The 21,531-nt window shown below is 40.7% G+C and overlaps 1 protein-coding gene across 1 annotated transcript in view; it reads right to left on the bottom strand.

The window, feature by feature from the left end:
* Nucleotides 1-21,531, bottom strand: part of CACNA1D (calcium voltage-gated channel subunit alpha1 D) — a 354,295-nt gene that overhangs the window by 153,612 nt on the left and 179,152 nt on the right. Inside the window, exon 9 of the mRNA XM_075006076.1 lies at nucleotides 2,920-3,089. Within this exon, the coding sequence (XP_074862177.1) occupies nucleotides 2,920-3,089 (170 nt within the window). The remainder of the gene's footprint in view (nucleotides 1-2,919; nucleotides 3,090-21,531) is intronic.

The following is a 21,531-nucleotide window of genomic DNA, read 5'->3' as shown; positions in this document are numbered from 1 at the left end:
AAAGTCCTACCACTGGGGGACTCTCCAGCTGGCCAGATCTGCCAGCTGTGTCGCTGCTTTCCTCTGCCTGAACAGTGCAAGGCATCCAAAGGAGACATTATCTGTTCAAAGGCAATGCTGTATCAATGGAATTGTGATAAATGCCTCAGAGTCCAGATTTTTAAAGAATTCCCACTGAGGTCAATGAGAATAATGATAGCTGACTCTTGAGAGTGCTGTGGTGATTGGTTAGTAAATTTGAAAAAGGCTTTGAAAATGTAACCTGCTAAGTGCTCAGCAGCAGAGCTGCATTGTGTTGGTTGCACTGTCTCTCTGGTATTCCTCACAGATTTTTTTTCAGGGTATCCGTTAGGCTCTACAACACTGCCATGGTCTGAATATCAGTCCAGTGTTTTTATTTCCCCCAAAATATCTTTAATTATTTTTCCCTACAAATTCCCTTCCCTGACACTTAACATAGCCTAAAATAACAATCATTACTAATGTACAGGAAAAATCTGTCCCATTCTTTCCACAGCTAAATAAAGACATGATTCTGCTGCATGAGGAGAAACCCAGGGCCATCCTTACAATTTATGGTGCCCTACATGGGAGAAGGGGGAAAAAAGGAGAAGCAGCTGCTCCATGGGGTGGAAAGTGCACTAAGGGCTGCAGGGAAGGGGAGGAGGGCATGAAACTGTGAGTTCCCAGCTGCTGCCAGCCCCATGTCTGGCGTCCCAGCTGCCACTTAGGCCTCTGCCACTGGCCCCTGCAGCTAGAGTCCAGCATACACACCTTATACCCCAAATTTTGTGGTGTCCTATGCAGCTCTGTATTTTGTATATGTCAAGGGTGAATAGGTACTAATGTGACGCAAGGGATAAAGTTCTGTATTTCCATCTATGATGAATCTCTCATTGCCACATTTTGATACCCCTATTCATACTGAACAGTATCTTGGTGGATGAAGAGCTTCTACTGCTTTTAGCAGAACTATCTGAGGAGCACTACTCCACATAGTTGATGTCGAATTTGGCTCTCAGTCTCCAACCTGCATGTTATAAAACTCAGCAACAGAAATATTCCAGTTCTGCATGGCCACTCACCCACAACATCTTACATTACATATTGAAACATTACCCACTACTTTGAAAATCAAGCAGAAAGTATGAAAACCTTTCCACGAGAGGTATTTTTGAAATCTCTAAGCTATAAAGACTTTAGCTGACAACTATAAACAACTGTTACAGTCATAAAACTAACATCGTCATTGTAGACTTTTAAGATATTTGGTGCAAAAGCATTTGAAGACTGTCATAGTATAAATCTGAAGGTGTTAAATATTCATCATTACTGTTGTTATTAGTACAGTAGTCTGTAACAGGGGAAATATATAAAGTGAACAACAGTGAATTTTTTAAATGTTGACTAAAAGTCCACAAAAGATTTCAAGTATTTCCTCTCAAGTAAATGCTCCTCATAAAAACCACGAGAAGTCCTGTGGCACCTTATAGACTAACAGATTTATTGGCACATAAGTTTTCTTGGGCAAAGACCCACTTCATCAGATGCCCATAGTAGTTTATGCTCTAATAAATCTGTTAATCTGTAATGTGCCACAGGACTTCTTGTTGTTTCTGTGGCTAAAGACTAACACGGCTACCCTCCTGATAGTTGCTCCTCACAAACATATTCATACGCTATTCTTAAGGCTTGTCTACATGGCAAAGTATTACATGACAAATTGGTGCACTGTAGATTCACACCCGGCTTGCTGCACAGTACCCCACTGTTTAGACCAGTGGTGGGCAACCTACAGGCCAGTGCAGCCCATTGGGGGCTTAATCTGTGGCCCGTGAACCTCCTGGCTGCCCCGAACTGCCACTTGCCTCTCACACACCAGGGCACCAGAGCCCTGCAGTTCCTTGCTCCATCCCCTCCCTCCCAACACTTTCAGAGTGCACAAATTGCCTGATTCGCACTTTAATCCCACTCCTCTCCCTCCCAGAGCTGGAACGCTGCAAACAGCTGATTTGCAGTGTTCCAGCTCTGGAAGGAGGGGGAGGAGCAGGGATGGATCATGAATCCAGAGATTTGTTTCCTCTGAACGTGCTGAGAGAGAAAAGTAGGGGCACGAAGTGCAAGGCTCAAGTGTCCCAGTGCACAAGGGGCATGTGTGGGAGGGGTGAAGAAATGGGGGGAGAGGGTGGCAGGTGGAGCCCAGGGGGCCACTGGCTCCTGCAGCCCATTGAAGTGAAAGAGAACTACCCATGAAACCCACTCACCCTTTGCAGTTGTCTATCACTGGTCTAGACCTACCTCACCTTTCCTGCTAGACAGGAAGGGATGTCTGACATGTAATTTGTTTACTCACAAAATTAGCGTAAATCATAATTTTTAATACAAAAGAAGCCTTTACACTTTAGGTTTTTCCCAATGTCTGCTCTTTCTTGGGTTTTGAATGTGGAGTCAAGAATATTTTCTGAGCCATTTTCTTCTTACTCTAATATATATAAATAGCCACTGACAATCATATTTTCCTTTTGGCTATGCGATCAAGACTGTAGATTTGAAACGTCATTGAGCTACACGCAATTTGCATAGCAACTATCATTTTAAAAACCAAAAATAAAATGGAAAATCTTCATAAAACAATGCTTTTCAAACCTTATTAGTGAGTATCAAAATAACAGAACGTGGACCAGAGTTTGTTCAGGAGTAAGTCTGGGCAAAAATCTGGGGCTATGTTTCTAATCTATTTTTATGGCAGTAGGTAGCTAAATATTAATAAAGATGTGGATGCTCTACAAACGCTAATTTTACACAATGGAAAATTAGTATAGTAATATTTGATATGCTGCATCCTCTCCCTTATTTTAAATTGTCTCCAAGCAGTTCAGTTGTCTTTCAGTGGAAGTATAAAATGTAAAGAATACGTACTGTTCCGTTTGCCTTCTTCAGCACCCTCCTCCTCATTCTCAGGGTCAATGTCTTCTGCCTGTGTAATCCAATCTAAATATCCCTTCAAATCTTCTTCAAGCTGCTGCTTTTCACGTAATTTCTGAAAGTCCCCTCGGGCTTTGGCTTTTTCTCTTTCCTTGGAAAATTCCCTGTTGAATTCAGATAAAACAGAATAATATGGATTATAAGGCTGCCTGCCATTCTTAACCTAGCACACTAGATTGAAGAATAGATAATGACATAGCAAAAAGAATGAAAGAAACTATACAATAGAGATGAAAAAAATTGTTCAAAGTACGACATTGGTGCTAAAAGTCCATGCCAAATTTATTTCGAAGTACAGTTTTCATAACTGATACTACATACAGTTCATAAAAATTAATCATTCCATTTACCAAAGAGTACAGTTTCTGATTTTGGTTTTTATGCTCTTTGAAGCCTTGATGATTGTAAAGTTTAATGTTTACATTAAACAATATTCTGTTTGGTTGCATCACCATTTATATTCCAGGTTTTAGCAACGTACTCTCCAACTAGAGTTTTGAAGTCATATTTACCCAAAGGTGACCAAGTGGCATGTACTACTGACATACTATTCACTAAACCAAGGATATGCTGAGAGAGTGTTGCTTTCAGTACAAAAAGGAGATGCTGGTTAGACATGCCCTCATCTCTGCTAACGCTGAGTTAGGTGCTTTGCCAACATGATCTGTTTTAGTATATGGCTTGACTGTGCTCCATTGACAAATGATCTCCCTTAGGTTGACTTATTTTCCATTAGGTCATGTAGAGAGGTTCAACATTTTGAGCCTTTTTTCCCTTTGTTCTCTGGGAGCAGGCCTTCCAAATCCCGTCACTCATAAATCCAGGTTATGCCCTTTTGCCTGGTGGTCCATTGCTTAGGAAAAAATATCTAATTCAGCCTTTTGTGATTCTGTTTGATGCTTGTGCCACTGGCTACTGTGAATAGTAACAGAGAGGGAGCCATGCTAGTCTATATACTATCAAAACAAAAAAGCAGTCAAGTAGCACTTTAAAGACTAACAAATAATTTATTAGGTGAGTTTTCGTGGTACAGACCCACTTCTTCAGACCATAGCCATATCAGAACAGACTCAATATTTAAGATATACAGAACCGATTACTGTTTTTGGTTCTCTATGCCTTAAATATTGAGTCTGTTCTGGTATGGCTATGATCTGAAGAAGTGAGTCTGTCCCATGAAAGCTCACCTAATAAATTATTTTGTTAGTCTTTAAAGTGCTACTTGACTGCTTTTTGTTTTGGCTATTGTGAGATTGTCTTCAAAGGGTATGTGGCTCACACTCTGCCCTTACTTACATCAGTGTGTTACTGTAATGTCTTTCAAATGCACTATTCACTTTGACACTTGGTCCACATAGGTTTTTGGGACATACAGTGTAATATCATGGCTACGAGTGCCAGGTCGGCCCTTGTTGGAATGTCCACGCATTTTCTAAGGTGCTTAAGTACTGATAGATACAGCACTAGTATAAAGAACAAGAGGTTGCAAATGGATTACCAGTGGCAGTACCTTGTAAAGCAAAGCAAGCAGTCCTGTAGTACCTTAAAGAGTAACAATTTTATTTATTAGGTAATGAGCTTTTGTGGAAAAGACCTACTTCTGCTCCAGAATCTGAAGGAGTGGGTCTTTCCCATGCAAGTTCATTACCGAATAAATTGTTTGTCTTTATGGTGCTACAGGATCACTTGCTTTGTTTTGAGAAGATACAGGCTAGCATGGCTGAGACAAGTGACAGTACTGCCACTACTGGACTTTTTGAAGCAAAGCTCACCTTAAACCTATCATTGGGCATAATTTTATTCAGATAAAAGCTGGCAACTCTTCCACTGGTATCATTAAGTGTCTTGCCCTACTACCTGGGGAAGGAATTAATCCCATTGACTGGAAAGCTGTGAAAGGGCACAAAAGAAGCTTAACAAATACGTATTTATATAGGATGCTCTGAAATAACATGGGCTGGATTGTACCTATGAGTCTGTCTCACACTTGTATGGGTGATCATTACAAAAGAAAATGCTCATTGTTCACATTTCACTTCACTGAAGTGACACTGCTATTTGGGGACCAGCTGAATATTTAATTCAATCGTTTACAAAAAATCCTACAACTGCTTTGCATTAGGAACCAAACAAAATGGCTTAAATCAAATGTAGGTGTGTGGACTAGACATTTGTGCTTCAGGTTCACTGATCTAAATTATAAAATCTAATGGTGATTACTACATTGCACAGGAAAAGACAGAACAGACACTGCACACAAATGAGCACTGCACAAGAAATACCCACCCTAATAATCTCATGCTGGTCAATTATTAATTTCCTTCTTTTAACATTTTTGTGTGATTTGGACTTTGTCACTGCGCAAGACAAATGGTATTGGCTACAGTTACAGAGAGTGAGAGCAGACACTATGCCAACTTCCTCAAACAGCTCTGCTACTGCATTTTAATACACCCATTATGCTAGTTCTGACAGGTCCAAGTAAGCCTCGGGATTATGTTATTTAGTAATGTTATGGCATGGATAAATATTGACAATGACAAGCAGACATTTTTGGTCAGAACCGGGATTTGAAGCCAGTCCAGTGAATTAATACACTGACTGCCACGTCCTATGTCCCAGCTCAGACCTTGCTCAGACAAAACTTTCATGGATTTCATTCAGAGTAAGGATTTCCTGATTTAGCTTGCAGCCACTTATAATCCATAGAGAAGGAAAATGCAGTGGCGAGAAATATAATATTGGCTAGCTAATTAACTGTTTGTGCCTCCTATCTCTTAGCTAAATACTTATACTTCAATTCATACCTCCTTGCAGGAGACTAAAGGAAGGCCCAGAATAAAGCTAGCAAAATAAAGAGGCTCGACTGAGGCATAAAACCTGGCTTTTCATGTGCAGTTATACTCTGAAAAGTGACCTGGAAATGGCATTGTGGGGTTCCCAGGTCCTTGAATCTATGTTGTCCATGCCAAATTTGATCAACTAAGATGCAAAAAAGTAATCTTCCTAGCTGCCACCTCTGTAAATTTTAACAAGGAATCAGAAAGTCAAATTGAGCTTTCTTTGCTTTTGTGTATTAACACAAGTAATAAGGATTCAGCACTGGCAAAATACTTGACATGGCTGTTGAGGCTGAATATGCACATCAGAAAATGGTGCAGCTCACTATCCCAGTATGGTATGGGCTCTGCAATGCTAAGAGGAGTAACAAGTAGCAACAACTTGTTTTTCTTGGTAAGCCAGGAGTTATAACTGGGAATGCACACAAGGAATAGCAGGAGCAACTTTAGGGAAGCATAAGGTTTCTTATACTGTCATATGAAAGAAGATAAAACATGATGGATGTATCATGCATTTATAAACAGACACATACATATTTAAAATCAATCTTGGCATAATTTTCAGGTTCACACATGATGCACAACTCCAAACTATATGTATTTGATGCATTTTGTTCAAGAGCAATGGCATTTGTATTTATTTTTTCTAACAGGGAATGTCTACTCAAGATTTCAAAAGTTCTTCCCAATTAAATTTTTATATAGAGATTGGTGATCATAAACATTTTAAGGAGCTTTAATGAGCCCCTCCTTAAAATTAAACCTGTCCTCTTCACCCTTTCTCAGTTTGGTATAGTTGTTCATTATGGGCTGAAATTCAGACACTGAATTTAATGACCAATTTTATATAAAATTTATACTTCCCTTTAGTTAGTGTATGAACTGGATTTTATCAGACCTCATCAGAAAGTATTTCCCAATTAATTTGATGTCAGAAGGATAATTATTAAAGCCCTGAGTAAGCAGACCTCCTTTTGAAGCTAGTATCTTTTCTTTACGTGAAAAGACATATTAGGAAATAAACAGGAGTTTTGATCAAAAAAGGACTGAAAAAATTAGCCTAAATATTTTAATAAGATATGCACAATCATAGATAAGGGCTGTGTCTAGACTAGCCTGCAACTTCGAAGGGGGAATGGTAATTTGGGTGTTGGGAGATTACTAATGAAGTGCTGCAGTGCATATGCAGCACTTCATCAGGCTAAATCTCCCTCCCCTGGCAACTTCGAAGTGTGAAACTTTGAAGTGCCAGCTTGCATGTAGCTGCATACTGTGTATGCCAAAGCTAATTTTTTAAGGAGTAAAGGGACTTTGAAGGAGCATGGACACTTTGAAGTACCCATGCTGAACTGCAGCTACACACAAGCCGGCACTTCAAAGTTTCACTTTTCGAAGATGCCGTGGGGAAGATTTAGCCTAATGAAGTGCTGCATATGCAGCGCAGCACTTCATTAGTAATCTCCCAACACCCTAATTACCATGCCCCCTTCAAAGCTGCGGGCTAGTCTAGACACAGCCAACGTGTTGTATTGCTGATAATGTTGATGCAGAAATAATAGAAAGTCTCTTATTTTTAAATATTACATCTAAGTTTGATGTCAGTATATTACCTTCCTAGAGTGGCATAAAAGTGTTCCATAAAATGCTCTGAACTTTTGCAAAGCAAATACATTAATTGCTTAATTTATTCAAGAACTAAAGCACTCTTCACATGCAATCACTCCACTTTTGTCTTTCACTTGATAGTGCAGAAACTTACTACAGCTCTTCCCAGTCAGAACTTAATTCAATGAAAATTAGCTTTGGCATACACAGTACATAATCCTGATTTACTAGATGGTATTTTAATGAACCTGGAGAACAGCAGCACTCACCGTCCATTCACTGCTCTCCACCAAACATCCCAAGAGAAGATACTTTAAAAGGACATCTCCTTTCACAAAAATATTTATGAAAGAAAATGTGCTGTGCAGACCTGTCTGAGAAGTAAGTGCTTTATTGAAAGTTTTTAGAAATTTAATTGTTTGAGATGGGCTTAGAACAGCACTTATACATCGGGGTACACAGGATCTTTTTGGGGGTACATCAACTCACCTAGATATTTGCCTAGGTTTACAACAGGCTACATAAAAACGCATTAGTAAAATCAGTAGAAACTGAACCAGTAAAACTAAAATTTCATATGGATGATGACTGTTTATTCTGTATATAGTGTACATTGAAATGTAAGAACAATATTTATATTCTAAATAATTTATTTCATAATTATGTGGTAAAAATGAGAACGTAAGCAATGTTTCAGTAATAGTGTGCTATGACCTTTCTGTATTTTTGTCTGATTTTGTAAGACAGTGTAGACTATTGTAAGTGATTTAAACTTGGAGATATGAAGGGGTAGTGGGTATAAGAGGATGGGAAAGGTAATGCCTTCCCAAACTGACTGACCCTGTCCATCATTCAGAGTTGTCCCCCCGAGTCTTCTGGGGTTGCCTGGGCTTCAGCCCTGCTGAGGCTGGGGACATGCTCTGTTAGAGAGCAGGTAAGGCTGGGGCTCCAGGCTGCCCATGCTCAGAGGCTGGAGGTGTGGACTACCAATTCTCAACGGGTGGGGCCAGGGAAGGCTGCAGACTGCTTATGTTGGACAGGCTAAAATGAGGGGGAACTTGGTTCCCAAAGGGGCCATGCCTCCTCTAACCTTAGCTTCCTCCACTGCCTATGCGGGAACACAAGACAAACGAGACTGCTGAAGCGGGTATACTGGTCTGGAATGGCTGAGAGCCATTGATCTAGAAAATCCTGTTTGCTTCACAGAAGGCTTATTTTAAGCTCATATTTGATCCAGAGGGTGAAAAAGCAGCTGTGCTCATTTCCACTATTTGTTCACTTAGCTGTGGGTCCGTTATCCCACATGTGGTATCTCCTGAGAAAACAGCTGCCTTGGTGTGCTGTGGAGTCAGGACCAGGGACTTCTGTTGGCAGCTGTTCAGGTTTCAGGAGTTGCTCAATTAGATTGTTCAGATTGGCTTCATGAGAGTGATGGATACATGGTGTTTGTAGGTAAAGTACTATTAAAAGCTACTGCTATTGAAAGGAATAGCTCAGTGGTTTGAACGTTAACCCCCCCCCACTCAGGGTTGTGAGCTCAGTCCTTGAGGAGGCCATTTAGGAATCTGTGGCAATTACACATTTTTTTTAAAAAGGCAGGGGGGAGGATGGTGCTTTGTCCTTCCAAGAGGGCAGGGGACTGGACTTGATGACCTCCCAAGGTCCCTTCCAGCTCTATGAGATGTGTATGTGATGTGTGATCAACGTAAAACAAGTTATTTAAAAAATGAAGCAGTTGGCATGGCTGCTACTTCAAGCAGCACTTTACCCATGGCTGAACCAGCTTTTACCTTTCACTTCTTATTAAAATAACTGTATCTGGGGAATTAAATGCAATCCTCTATACACATAGGTTTTTGTTTTGTTTAAACCACAGCACAGAATTCAGAAAGTCATAATAAAGTGCAACTTCAGTTTATCAGTAGGGGAACTTGCAGCTGCATCTTATCTCCAAGATCACTATGTTTTTCACTTTTTTTTTTTTTAAACCTGACCTTTTAAGGGAGTATAGTTTTCTTCATAAATCTCCATTTACAACCATGCATTAACTTTAGTGGGGATGGATAGGTCTAATTGAATGCAGAATTTGGCTGTATTAATAGGTTTTCTGTCACAGGAAGATGGGGAAAAAACAAACCTGGTCTTTTCTCAAGTTAATAGAAACCATGGGTATACGTGGGAGATTAGAATTTCATCATATGGGATTAGTTTGTTACCACTATAGTCTTCCTAGGTATCCTCCTCCACATTTGGTTGAGCCAGATTTTACCATCACACCAGTGTAAACTGTAAACCTTGGTGGAGTTACCTTGGGTTGCACTAGCATATATGAGCTCAAACTCTGGCCTATTGCCTGTCAAAGCTCAATTTTTAAAATGAAGTTCTTAAAATGAGAATTTAACAAGCATAGAAGTCGACAAACTTTTATTTTTTTTTAACTCCTACAGTTTAAACACAACCAAACTGATCACTGTTTCACATCTTTAAACACAACATGCTCCCATACTAAGGCTTTGTAGGCTAGTGTGGCACTATTGCTAGGGGTACATTATTGCAAGTCTGGCCTACTGATAAACACTTCCACAAAGTCTAAAAAGGAATGTGTTTATTTATTAACCTATATTTCCCCCCAAAGTAACTTACCTATCTATGTATCTTGTAGAATTAGAAGGGACCTTGAGAGGTCATCAAGTCTAGTCTCCTGAACTCACAACAGGACCTATTTCCCCAGATCCCTCAACAGTTCCCTCAAATGAGCTCACAACCCTAAGTTCAGCGGGCTACTGCTCAAACCACTGAGCTACTCCTCCCCCTTTCTTCCTTTCAAATAAACTGCTTTTTGATTAGTGATCCATTCTCCACCTAATTCCAATTTCCCCTTCTTCCCAACTACAGTGCAACTGAATCAGAAAACACACATGTAAGATGACTGACCATCGATCAAGTTCAATATGATCATAGTCTATAGGACAGACTGGTCCTTAATAACATTCTGTCACCGGTGTAAAGCTTTCTGAAGTCCTGTCTACTCTACAAAAAGCCAGCCTTATTACAACTGAGTCAAAGTTGGTTAAGCTCACAGGACAGATGCGAGATCAGTAAGTACAGAATTGCTTACAGATTCTCCTTCAAGGATCCAGTAACTGACTGAACTGGCAGCATTGCTCCCTGTTGACTGAAAACAGTCTTTTGTCTTTTGTGCCAAATGAGGACCTGGAGAGGGCCCCTGATTGTTTTGCTGTATGCAAGTATAGTATCACCGGCAACTAGCAATGCTGAGACAGAAGCATACAAATGATTCCTGCCACTATGCATAAACAGAAATTTTCTCTTTCTGTAGGATAGATTTTCCTCTGTGGGGAGGATTTGCTTAGGATAGGAGAGTGGAGGGTGGCACCATGCTGTCCAGGAGCCGGTTTCAGCTCTCTGATTCTCTGCCTGACTCAGCCCCAACTCTGGACAGGTTAGACCAACCATAACTCCTCAAAAAACCATCTCCTCAGTGAGCTTAGCCAGACACAGCACTGCTGCAGCCATCCCACCACCCCATACTGGGAACGTAAATAGTATAGGAGTTATCCGTGCCTGTGTTTTGTCAGCTGAAAACCCTTCCACACTGGGGGCAGTGGGGAATTCTCAGCTGGCTATGAAATTGTCCATTTGTGCCACTAGAGCAGCACAAAGAGGCTAGAGTAAGGCAGAGAACTGGAAATTTATAGTTTAAGGATTACAGGGTTAAGCTTAACATGCAGCGTTTGTGTGGTTACTAAGGAAGTGTTATGCACCCACTGCATATAGAATTGTCACTTGAGCCCAGTATAATCAAGAGATTCTCAAATATTTTCTTTGCAAAGACCAGTCTCTACCACAACTGTTTCTCTGCATATACAAGCCACAACTGGCAGCAAGCAGGGCATGTGCAACGGGCCCCATGAGGCACAGTTGCTCAAACTTTTCAAAACAGAAAAAAAGAAAACAAAAAACAAAACAAAACAACAGTTGTTTTCTTTAGCTTCAGCCCTGACACCATGGCTCCAAAGCTGTGAGGCTTTGGCCCTCACAGATATCAGGGCTTGGTGAACACCCTGAAACCTGTGGGGCAATGGATCCCCATTTAAGAGCCACTGATATAATCTACCCAGCTACCAATGCAGATTCGCCAAATTCCCATTTGTCTGAAGAGAGTATTCCCACAATAATGGACAATTTTGTATTAACACGTGCACAGAGTAGATGAATAGCACAAACAGAGGGTTTCATGGAGTGGTAACCAAATTAATCAACACAGCAGCAGAACAAAATAAGACAATGCAAACTTTCCAGTACAATCATACTCAAGCATTCACATCTGATTGCACATATATCATGAAATAGGCAAATAAAACAATAATGTAGCTTTTATCCTGAATTACTGGAAGATTGGGTTATATATATGGTAAAGTTAGTAGTTTGATGCAAGTCTCAAATAACTATATGCTGGATCCTGAAGTCTGTATTTATCTGGAACTCCTATGGTTCTAGTAGGAGCTTAACTCAAGTAAGGAGGACAGAGTCATTTGAAAAGAAAACATTATCTGTGATAGTCACTACCTTTATTTAGTTAATGTAGTCAGTCAGTAAGCAATTGAGTAAAATATACCGTACACGCTGGCCATGGCAGTCCTGGTGCAGCTCTGCTGCACAAAGAAGTGTGCAGCTAGAGGGGACAGAACTGTGCTGGGGTAGAGGACACCTTAGCTGTGTCTACACGTGCATGCTACTTCGAAGTAGCGGCACTAACTTCGAAATAGCGCCCGTCGTGGCTACACGCGTCGGGCACTATTTCGAAGTTAACTTCGACGTTAGGCGGCGAGACGTCGAAGTCGCTAACCTCATGAGGGGATCGGAATAGCGCCCTACTTCGACGTTCAACGTCGAAGTAGGGACCGTGTAGACGATCCGCCTCCCGCAACGTCAAAATTGTGGGGTCCTCCATGGCAGCCATCAGCTGGGGGGTTGAGAGACGCTGTCTCTCCAGCCGGTGCGGGGCTCTATGGTCACCGTGTGCAGCAGCCCTTAGCCCAGGGCTTCTGGCTGCTGCTGCTGCAGCAGGGGATTCATGCTGCATGCACAGGGTCTGCAACTCGTTGTCGGCTCTGTGGATCTTGTGGTGTTTAGTGCAAGTGTGTCTGGGAGGGGCCCTTTAAGGGAGTAGCTGGCTGTTGAGTCCGCCGTGTGACCCTGTCTGCAGCTGTGCCTGGCACCCTTATTTCGATGCGTGCTACTGTGGCGTGTAGACGTTCCCTCGCTGCGCCTATTTCGATGTGGTGCTGCGCAACGTCGATGTTGAACATCGACGTTGCCAGCCCTGGAGGACGTGTAGACGTTATTCATCGAAATAGCCTATTTCGATGTCGCCACATCGAAATAGGCTACTTCGATGTAGGCTTCACGTGTAGACGTAGCCCTTGAATGGCAAGCCAGCTCCCATTTAAGATGCTGGCTTATTAGCCCACTTGACCATAAAGGGTATCCCCACCATTGGTTCTATGATGGTGTTGTCCTGATATGTGTGTGAGCAACCTGAAGGTGTGTGGCATTTCTCGTGGGAAGTCACCTTTTAGCATATTCACTAAACAAAGGCATGATGGACTTATGAGAGGAAGATACATAGTAGTAGGCTGTTTTTATGTGTGTTACTACATCTCTTAATGGGCTCAATTGGCCAATGTATGAGCACCCTCAAGACCCATAACCTTTTGGGAACTGAGGGTACTTACCACTTACCAGGAAGTGATCAGCACCTCACAGGACCAAATTCTAAGAAACCTGAGCATGTTTACATAAGGGAGCCAGAAATTAAAACTGCTGAATTACACCCTGATCCAGCATCAACTGAAAACAATGGGGATACTTTCACTGATTTGGATGAGGGCTGTACTGTCTTCTCAGAATAGTTAGTTTGAGTTGAAGTTGCAGATGGCTAAAACCGTTCAATGAATATTTATTGTTGGTGCATTTTATCTTCCTGCCATGTCTTTTACCAAGAATTTTTCTCCCCTCACTCATCTTGCCCCCACCATTCACTTCTATTATTTTTTAATGTCATGGCTGAGTCACATTTATTTCAGTCATGTATATCGTTACTCAGACAACAACAAAAAAAGCCAGAGTTCAGTTCATAACCTACAGAGTTCTAGAGCTGAATACCATTTCCCCTAATTTCTCATGCATTCCCTGTTTATTTATGTACTTTTTTTCTATTCCTTTTGCTGTTTTCTACTCAGGCTTTGCTGTGCCAAGAAAAGGAACACTGTCAAAATCTGTTCATTTTCCTTTTGCCAGAAGACTATGGATGACAGTTCACTGCCATTTTCTATTTTGTGTGTCATTATTTAAATATATTTTTCTGTAATTTTTTCCATGAGTACTGTAGACAAGAGTTCTTAGGTGTATATGCTTACCTCGGCTAGCATATTTTATATTACACAAACGGATGATAACTGTGAGTGATATTGCTGCATTGCAAATGGTGTCATACTAATAAGATGCAAAAAAAAATATTTTAGAAACCTGCAAGTCTTGCATGTAGGAGGATATATATAAGGACATGTCAAAGCATATGCTTTAGTGTGCTTAAGCAAGGAATTAAATGCAACGTACAGAGATTTATTGATGTGTGTTTGAAAGATCTTGTTTGTTCCCATGGCTACCCAAAGAAGTACTAATGCCTTTTGCAAAAAATGCCTTCAGCAGAAAACAACCTCCAATGATGAGGACTTTCTTGAGGAATAGATTATCATGCATCATTAAAACCTTTGCCTCTTGATAAATGAATAATGAAGTTTTATCATTTATTATTTTCTTTGTTCACAGAAAAACAGTTTAGTATATACTAAAATAGTGAGATATTCTTTTTACTTGAAAAGGTATGTGAAAGCAACAAAAATTATTATAGGGCTAGAAAACATGACCTATAAAAGAAGATTGAAAGAACTGGGTTTTTTTAGTCTAGAAAAGAGAAGACTGAGAGGGAACTTGACAACAGTTTACAAGTACCTATATCTTAAAAGTTCGTTACAAGGAAGAAGGAGAAAAGTTATTCTTCTTAACCTCTGAGGATAGGAAAAGAAGCAATAGGCCTTAAATTGCAGCAAGGAAGGTTTATGTTGAACATTAGGAAAAACTTTGTAACTGTCAGGATGCTTAAGCACTGGAAAAAATTGCATAGGGAGCCTGTGGAATCCCCCTCACTAGAGATTTTTAAGAGCTGGTTAGACAAACACTGGTTAGGGATGATCTAGATCAGTGGCAGGCAACCTCCAGGCTATAGGCTACATGTGGCCCATCAGGGTACTCTGATGGCTGGCCCGAAGACATTTTGCTGCTGTTGACTGTCTGCAGGCACTGCCCCTTGCAATTCAAAGTGGCCATGGTTCCCTGTTCCCAGCTCTCCACTTCTCTTCTTAGGCATCCCTTCATCCCCTTACTGCAGTCTGCCCTCCTCCCTCTCCCAATATGAGTGAAAGTCACTCCAACCAGGCACATGGGGCCTCAGTTCCTTTCAGGTTTAACTCAACCAAAATGTGGCCAGCCCATGGCACAAGTAGCTCCCCTAGCTCTGTGGCCTATGGTAAGGGGAAATCAAAGGTGGCAAAAGGCCTAGTTTGGAGCAGCCCAGCCCTCCATGCTTTTAGATATGCCTCTGCCTCTATGTGGACAAATACTGCAAGAACAGTATGAGTTTGAAAATGTGACCTATAGTATGAATGCTCAGCTAATGTTGCTCTGCCAGCCTGTCAGCTTGCTGATGAGTGCACTGTTCTGAATGAGTAAACATATGTGTTTTGGAAAGAAGCAGTTAAAATAAGAGAGCAAAAATGATGTCCTCTTGTGTACTGGCAGAATGTTTGTACCAGCAATATCGCATTATGCAGAACCAGTAAAGTATTCGGAGATGAACGGAAAGCTCCTTTTAGTGTTATTTGTATGCATCACAAAAAAGTAATAATACTTATGAGATGTCTTATAGTTCTGCTGCTAGCTGCCAGCTCCTCTTCGCATTCATTGCCATAGATAAAAATGTCAGGTTTGATGACTATTGAACAAGTATCAGCTTTTATTTCACTTTTTTTGTTCTCACTAACAGAAAGTAATCCCAATGGAAACAGCAGCCTGCATCCAACAGCAGAGTTTGTTGGAATTCACTTGTTAATTACTTTCAGGCGTGGCTTCCAGCCAAACCCTATATACTTTGAGTGTAAGACTCTACATGGTTAGATTCCTTTACATCTATGTACCTTCCTACCCAGCACATCTCTGCCCAAAGAGTCAGAAAAAGATGCAATTAGAACATTGTTCAGATCCTACTTTAACTTCTAAGGGCAGGTCTTCACTAAGCAGGTAAGTCAATTGCAGATACGCAGTTCTAGCTATGGCCATTACTTAGCTCGAATTGACTTATCTGCAATCAACTTACTTGGCGATCCTCACAGAGGGAGGTCAATGGGAGAAACTCTCTTGTCAACCTCCCTTACTTCTTGTGATACTGAGGAGTCCAGGGGTCGACTAGAGACCCCAGCTAGTTCATGAAATTGAACCCTGGAAGATTGACCTGGATTGAACTGATCTTCTTCGTAGTATAGACATGCCTCAGTCTCAAGTAATCTGCCTGAAATGGAGAGAGTCTAGTTTACATTGCTTTACAAATCACATCTGAACTTGGCCCACAAAAGTCATGGTAAAATAATTATTGCAAACATATATATCTTTTTCCCTCATCCTTATGCCTAAATTCTAGAACTGAGTGAATGATTCACTATGAATAATTATCTTATTAACATAGCCTACTTATCCACTCATCGGCTATCTGGTTGCAGACTGCAATTTCTTTGAATGTGTTATTGACATTATTCTGTTTTTAACATTTTGCCATTTTTATGAGCTATATGGCTGCATAATGAACAGTTCCACTAGAGAATTTCACTCATACCATTCACCAATCAGGTCATGCTGGTTATTTGTGTTTGGTCAGACAAAGCTCATGATATTGCTCTGAAAGCCTGAAAGTCTTAAGTGTGCTACATCTTCATGAAAAGAGGGTGCACCTCCCAAAACCAGAATTCTCTGGTCTGGCAACATCTATGTTCTGGCAGGACCATGGATGTTACTGAATCAGAGAGCCCTGACTGGGAGACTATTCGGAGAAAAGACTGGTGGCTGAGAGCCCTGAGGAGCCCAGTGACAGGTGAGCCAGCAGCCCTGTGCAGGGGAGGCTTGGGGCTTTTTTCCCTGGAGCTGGCAGCCCAGCAGAGACTTGGGTCAGCAGCCCAGCTTCACAGCTGGGGCTTGTGCCAGCAGCCTGACTGGGTTTGGGGCATCAGCCATGCAGGGTTGGGGCTAGTGGCATCAGCCCAACAGGGGCCAGGGTCTGGCCACAGGAAAGGGCCCTACTGGGGCTGGAGGCAGGGAACCTCCCTTTGTCCAGCAAATTCCCTTGCTTGTGACTGGCGAGGTCCCAAGGATGCTGGACAAGGGAGGTGCAGCCTGTACTCACATGCACAAATTAAAGTTCAGTCTCAGGATATATCTACATAGCGGGAGCTATTTCAGGATACTGCAGCATCCCAAAATAGTTGCCCTGCATCTATGCAATGTGCCCATCATTTTGAAATATTTTTCAAATTAATGGAAATGCTGTTTTGACAACCCTGTACACCTCAGTACAGTAGGAGTAAAGGATGCCTTGAAAAGGCACTTTACTTCAACATGTGCTATTTACACAGTGCCAAATGCCGAAATATCCTATTTCAAGTTTAGCTTTCATGTAGACATAGCCTGAGTGTCTACATGCATATGCAACTCTGAAATTCTGTTTCTGCAAATATTTATGGCATTAAGCTTGAACACTGAAATATCTGTGGAAAGTGCACAGTGAAAGGGGCATGGCAAACATACAGTCATTTAAAGAGGCAAGAAAATACTCATATAAGACTTGTTTGCAGTATCTACCTCAGCTCTACTTACTTCTGGCATATTACTACTGTGAAGTCTTCAGTATTGACTGAGCACTACATTATCTGTGTTCCAAAATATTAAACCTAAGAGTCATTCATTATTCTTGCCCTGATTCCCTGGTGATTTCTACATTCTCTTATTTGAAAAACTAGTACGTTTTATCCTAAACAATGTATGTGAGTTGTATAGTACATGAACCATTAATCATCTGACTGCCCTCTTAATGCTTGTTGCACCTTCCTACACTGAACAGAGATGTTTTGTAAACATTTAATATATGCAACACATACTGAACATGAAGATGTGAACCACATATTTTTCTTAAGTAAAATACACAAGATGGTTTGGCTATGAGCCCAATCCTGCAGTCTTTACTCAAGCAAATTTGTAACTGACTGCAGGATTAAGCTTTCTCTGCCTTAGTCTCATCTGTACCACCAGTTATTTAAACTACATTTAACATTAGATCTTCACTTTGATGATTCTTCTTGGTATTATCTGTATCTGAAAGACAATGAAGTCCCTTGTCTGGAAGCTAAAACATGGTTTGGAAGATCTGATCTACTAGCTCACTGTAACAGATGTATATTTATGGGTCGCTCGGGGCCGGTATCTGCATTCAGTGGTAGAGAGAATGCAGAATGGTCACACTGCAGTAAAAGCCAATGGAAGGATTTTGTCGGACTCAGCAATAATTCTTCCCTGTGCTACAAGGCACTGTAAACTGTAGTGGCAGCTCTCCCATCTTTTGCATCCTCCCCATGTAAATCATACCTAGTTCACACACAGAGATGCAAGATGGGAAATGCTTCTGCAGCTAACTACTCATGCACCAGCACAGGGATGAGGACACACCAGCAACCTTTGCTTTTTAATAACAATTTGTGACTAAAATACTCTTTCCCTTGAGATTTCATTTTAAGGAAGACCTGATCAGGACCCATAGTTAACAAAGAAAAAACAAATACCCCCGTACAAGAGTTTTGATAAGGTAAATTACTGGCAAATGTTTTATATTAATCTAATTTTTGCTTGTGAATCCCTAACGAAGTTTACTACCAGTTGAGCCTCTCTAATCTGGAACTTTCTCATCTGGCAATATCTGTAATTTGGAATGATTTTATTTAGCTGGATGACCACATATCATGGGTGTGGCCAAGTTTTCTGTGGTCTCATAAAGTTTGTTTATAGCCACCAGTCAGCTCTGGCTCTCAGCATTCTGTGCTGTTATTTAGCTGTAATTTACCCCTAAATGTCTTCTAACAGCCCTGTAAACAATGGAAGTATTCGTAATACTACTAGAAAATATTGACTTTCCAAGGTCTGGCAAATTTTCTCGTCTGGCACTGGTGGAGTCCCGAGAGTGCTGGATGAGAGAGGTTCAACCTGTACTGGAAGTATTTTTTGGAACAAATCCTCCCTCATCAGCTTGTACCTTCAAATTAAAATATTTACTAGGTATAGAGAACCATGTTAGTTCTCCCATTTTAAACATTAGCCTTTAAAATAAAATTTTTAATTTCATTTTAATACATGACTACTTACAGAAATACAATTTACATGGATGACCAGGACATACTCACCTCTAGAAAGGACTAGATGTAAAACAAAAGATCTCCCAAATCATCAGTGTCATCCTCACGTACAATATCTAAACAACATATCAAACAAGCCGTGCACAAGAGAGAGGCAGTACAGAATATGATGATATAGGTGTGCAAAGACAATGAATACTTTAAAAGAGTAAAGAGGACAAAACAGCAGACATATTAAAATGTACGCAGAATAACTTGACACTACAAGAAACATCATCACAAGGAAAAATGGCATGTTAGGACAGAAATAAGATTTCAGCTTTTAAAATCCAAATATCTGCGTGCAGAGCCATGTTTTTTAAGTCTATTATATTTGTACTATTCAAGTTTGGTCAGTTGAGAACAATTTGTTAGGCTTATCATGAATTATGTTTCATTTGGCATTTTGGAGAAGATAAAAACCAAATTTGAAAGACATGCTGAGAACTTCTCTGATAAGAATAAAGAACACTTGTGCTATACATTCTACATTCTACGCCTGATTCATTATGGCAAAAACACTAGTTTTCACCAAGTAAATCTTAACATGTCCTAAGGGTTTTGTTACCATTGACTGATTACACATAAATCCCCACAGGCCTAAATAGAACATTGTAGATTATACTTTGTTTTCAACGTAGTGGAATTTATATTACAATGTATTCATATCATTTTCTCTAAAACTTGGAAGTCACGTACAATCTGGAGAAGCGCGTGTTTGATTGCTTATTTTGGGGCAAACCCTGCTCATTCCTCCAGGATCACAAAAGGCTCAAACTGCTGCTGAGTCACTGTACTTATACAGCATAATGTAAGAAACTAAATTTGAGAGAACTTTACCTCGTGTGTTATGGACATTCCAGTGCAGCTGCAATTGAAGGTGGGTGTGGGGGGAAGGAATGAGACCTCTGGACTAATGGATCAACTACTTCATGTACCCACTGGTCACTGACCCTCCTCAGGGCAAACACAGATAGCAGCACATACTTCATACTTAGTGCTGCAACAGTCACAGAGCAAATCTACCTCCTGCAAAACTCTCCTTCACCAAACTTGGCTAATGGAGCTAGCAGCATGGAATTGTATTTAGTCTTCTAGAATGTCTATCCCAAATGTCTGGGTTGGCAAATACAATACAGGAGCAGATAAAAAGTTTTATTTTACCTTTTCACCAGTTCTAGCCATAGTCCCCATTCTAAGTATAAAGGGAATATGTGGCCCATCCAGTAAAACTTTACCTAGTAGTAAAAATGCAAAAGAAAACATTTAACTGGCCCCACTGCATTTAAAATGTTAGTGAGCTTTATAAAACATTTAAACTTTATTATCTCAACATTAAAAATACCTATGTGCCTGTTTGAATTTCCTAGGCTTTGCGTGGATCATGATATTAGATCTGATATGACTATTCCTTATAAATTACAAAAAAAATCCATGAACTAAACCAATAACAGTGCCTCTGAATCTGGCAGCAGAAAGGTGGCATATTTAATTAACTGCTCCCAAAGCACAGCTTCGTAGCAGGAAAATGATTGTTACTAATGTCCTTTTCAGGGCTCAGGAAATGGAATCATTGACAGCTTGATCCTGCATTGACTTCAGTCAGAGCTCTGGAATTATTAGGAATGTTAGATATTAGCATCAAAGTATGAGAAACAGCAAATCACACAGCAAACATCCTGCTCTCTTTTCTTCTTCCTTCTGCTTCCTACTCCTCTTTTCCAGTGAGACCGTCACATGAAAACTAGCCCCCTGAATCTTGCAAAGACTTACACATTTATCACTGAATTAAATGATATCAGTGGGACTGTTCATAATATAGCAACTAAGAAAGTGCATAAATCTTTGTAGGACTGAGGCCTGAATCAGATTACCATCAATCTGCCTTTATTCACTCTCTCTTTTCCTGTCTTCCCCTTCCTTCTCACAGAAGCCTTGTGACATTGAGGTAACTCATCACTTTCCAATTTTCCTCAATATCTCTGTATAATGAAACCCTGCCCTATAAATCAGGGATGCAAAACCTCTGTCCCTCGGGTCAGATGTAGTTGGCCTGGGTTAGCCCCAGAGGGGCTGCCAGACACTGTTTACCTCTGCTTCCTCATGCATAGCCGTTTGCATCTCCCAGTGGCTGCAGTTCACCATTCCTGGCCAATGGGAACTGTGAGACAAAGTGGCATAGCCTGCGCCACTTCCCACAGCTCCCATTGGCTGGGAATGGTATACCATGTCCACTAGGAGCTGCAAGCAGCCATGCCTGTGAATGCTCAGGTAAACAAAGTGTCTGGTAGATCACCAGCAACTAATTCTGGTGAACCAGTTCCAGCCAACATGCTGGAGGTTCCCCACTCATGCTGTAAATAGCATATCATTTTTTAAATTATATTTTTAAAACCAACTCTTTGACAAACAGGATCTCACAGAATAGATATTTAAAAGGGCATTGGGACATTCTGTGCTTGATTCTCTTAAAAAACATATTTCCTCTGTAAATTACTGTGATATTTTTCAACTATATAAAGCACGCTGTG

This window comes from Carettochelys insculpta, chromosome 11 (genome assembly GCF_033958435.1).
Source record: "Carettochelys insculpta isolate YL-2023 chromosome 11, ASM3395843v1, whole genome shotgun sequence".
NCBI lineage: Eukaryota > Metazoa > Chordata > Testudines > Carettochelyidae > Carettochelys > Carettochelys insculpta.
Note: the sequence above shows the minus strand (reverse complement) of the source record. Positions and strands in the feature narration are given on the sequence as shown.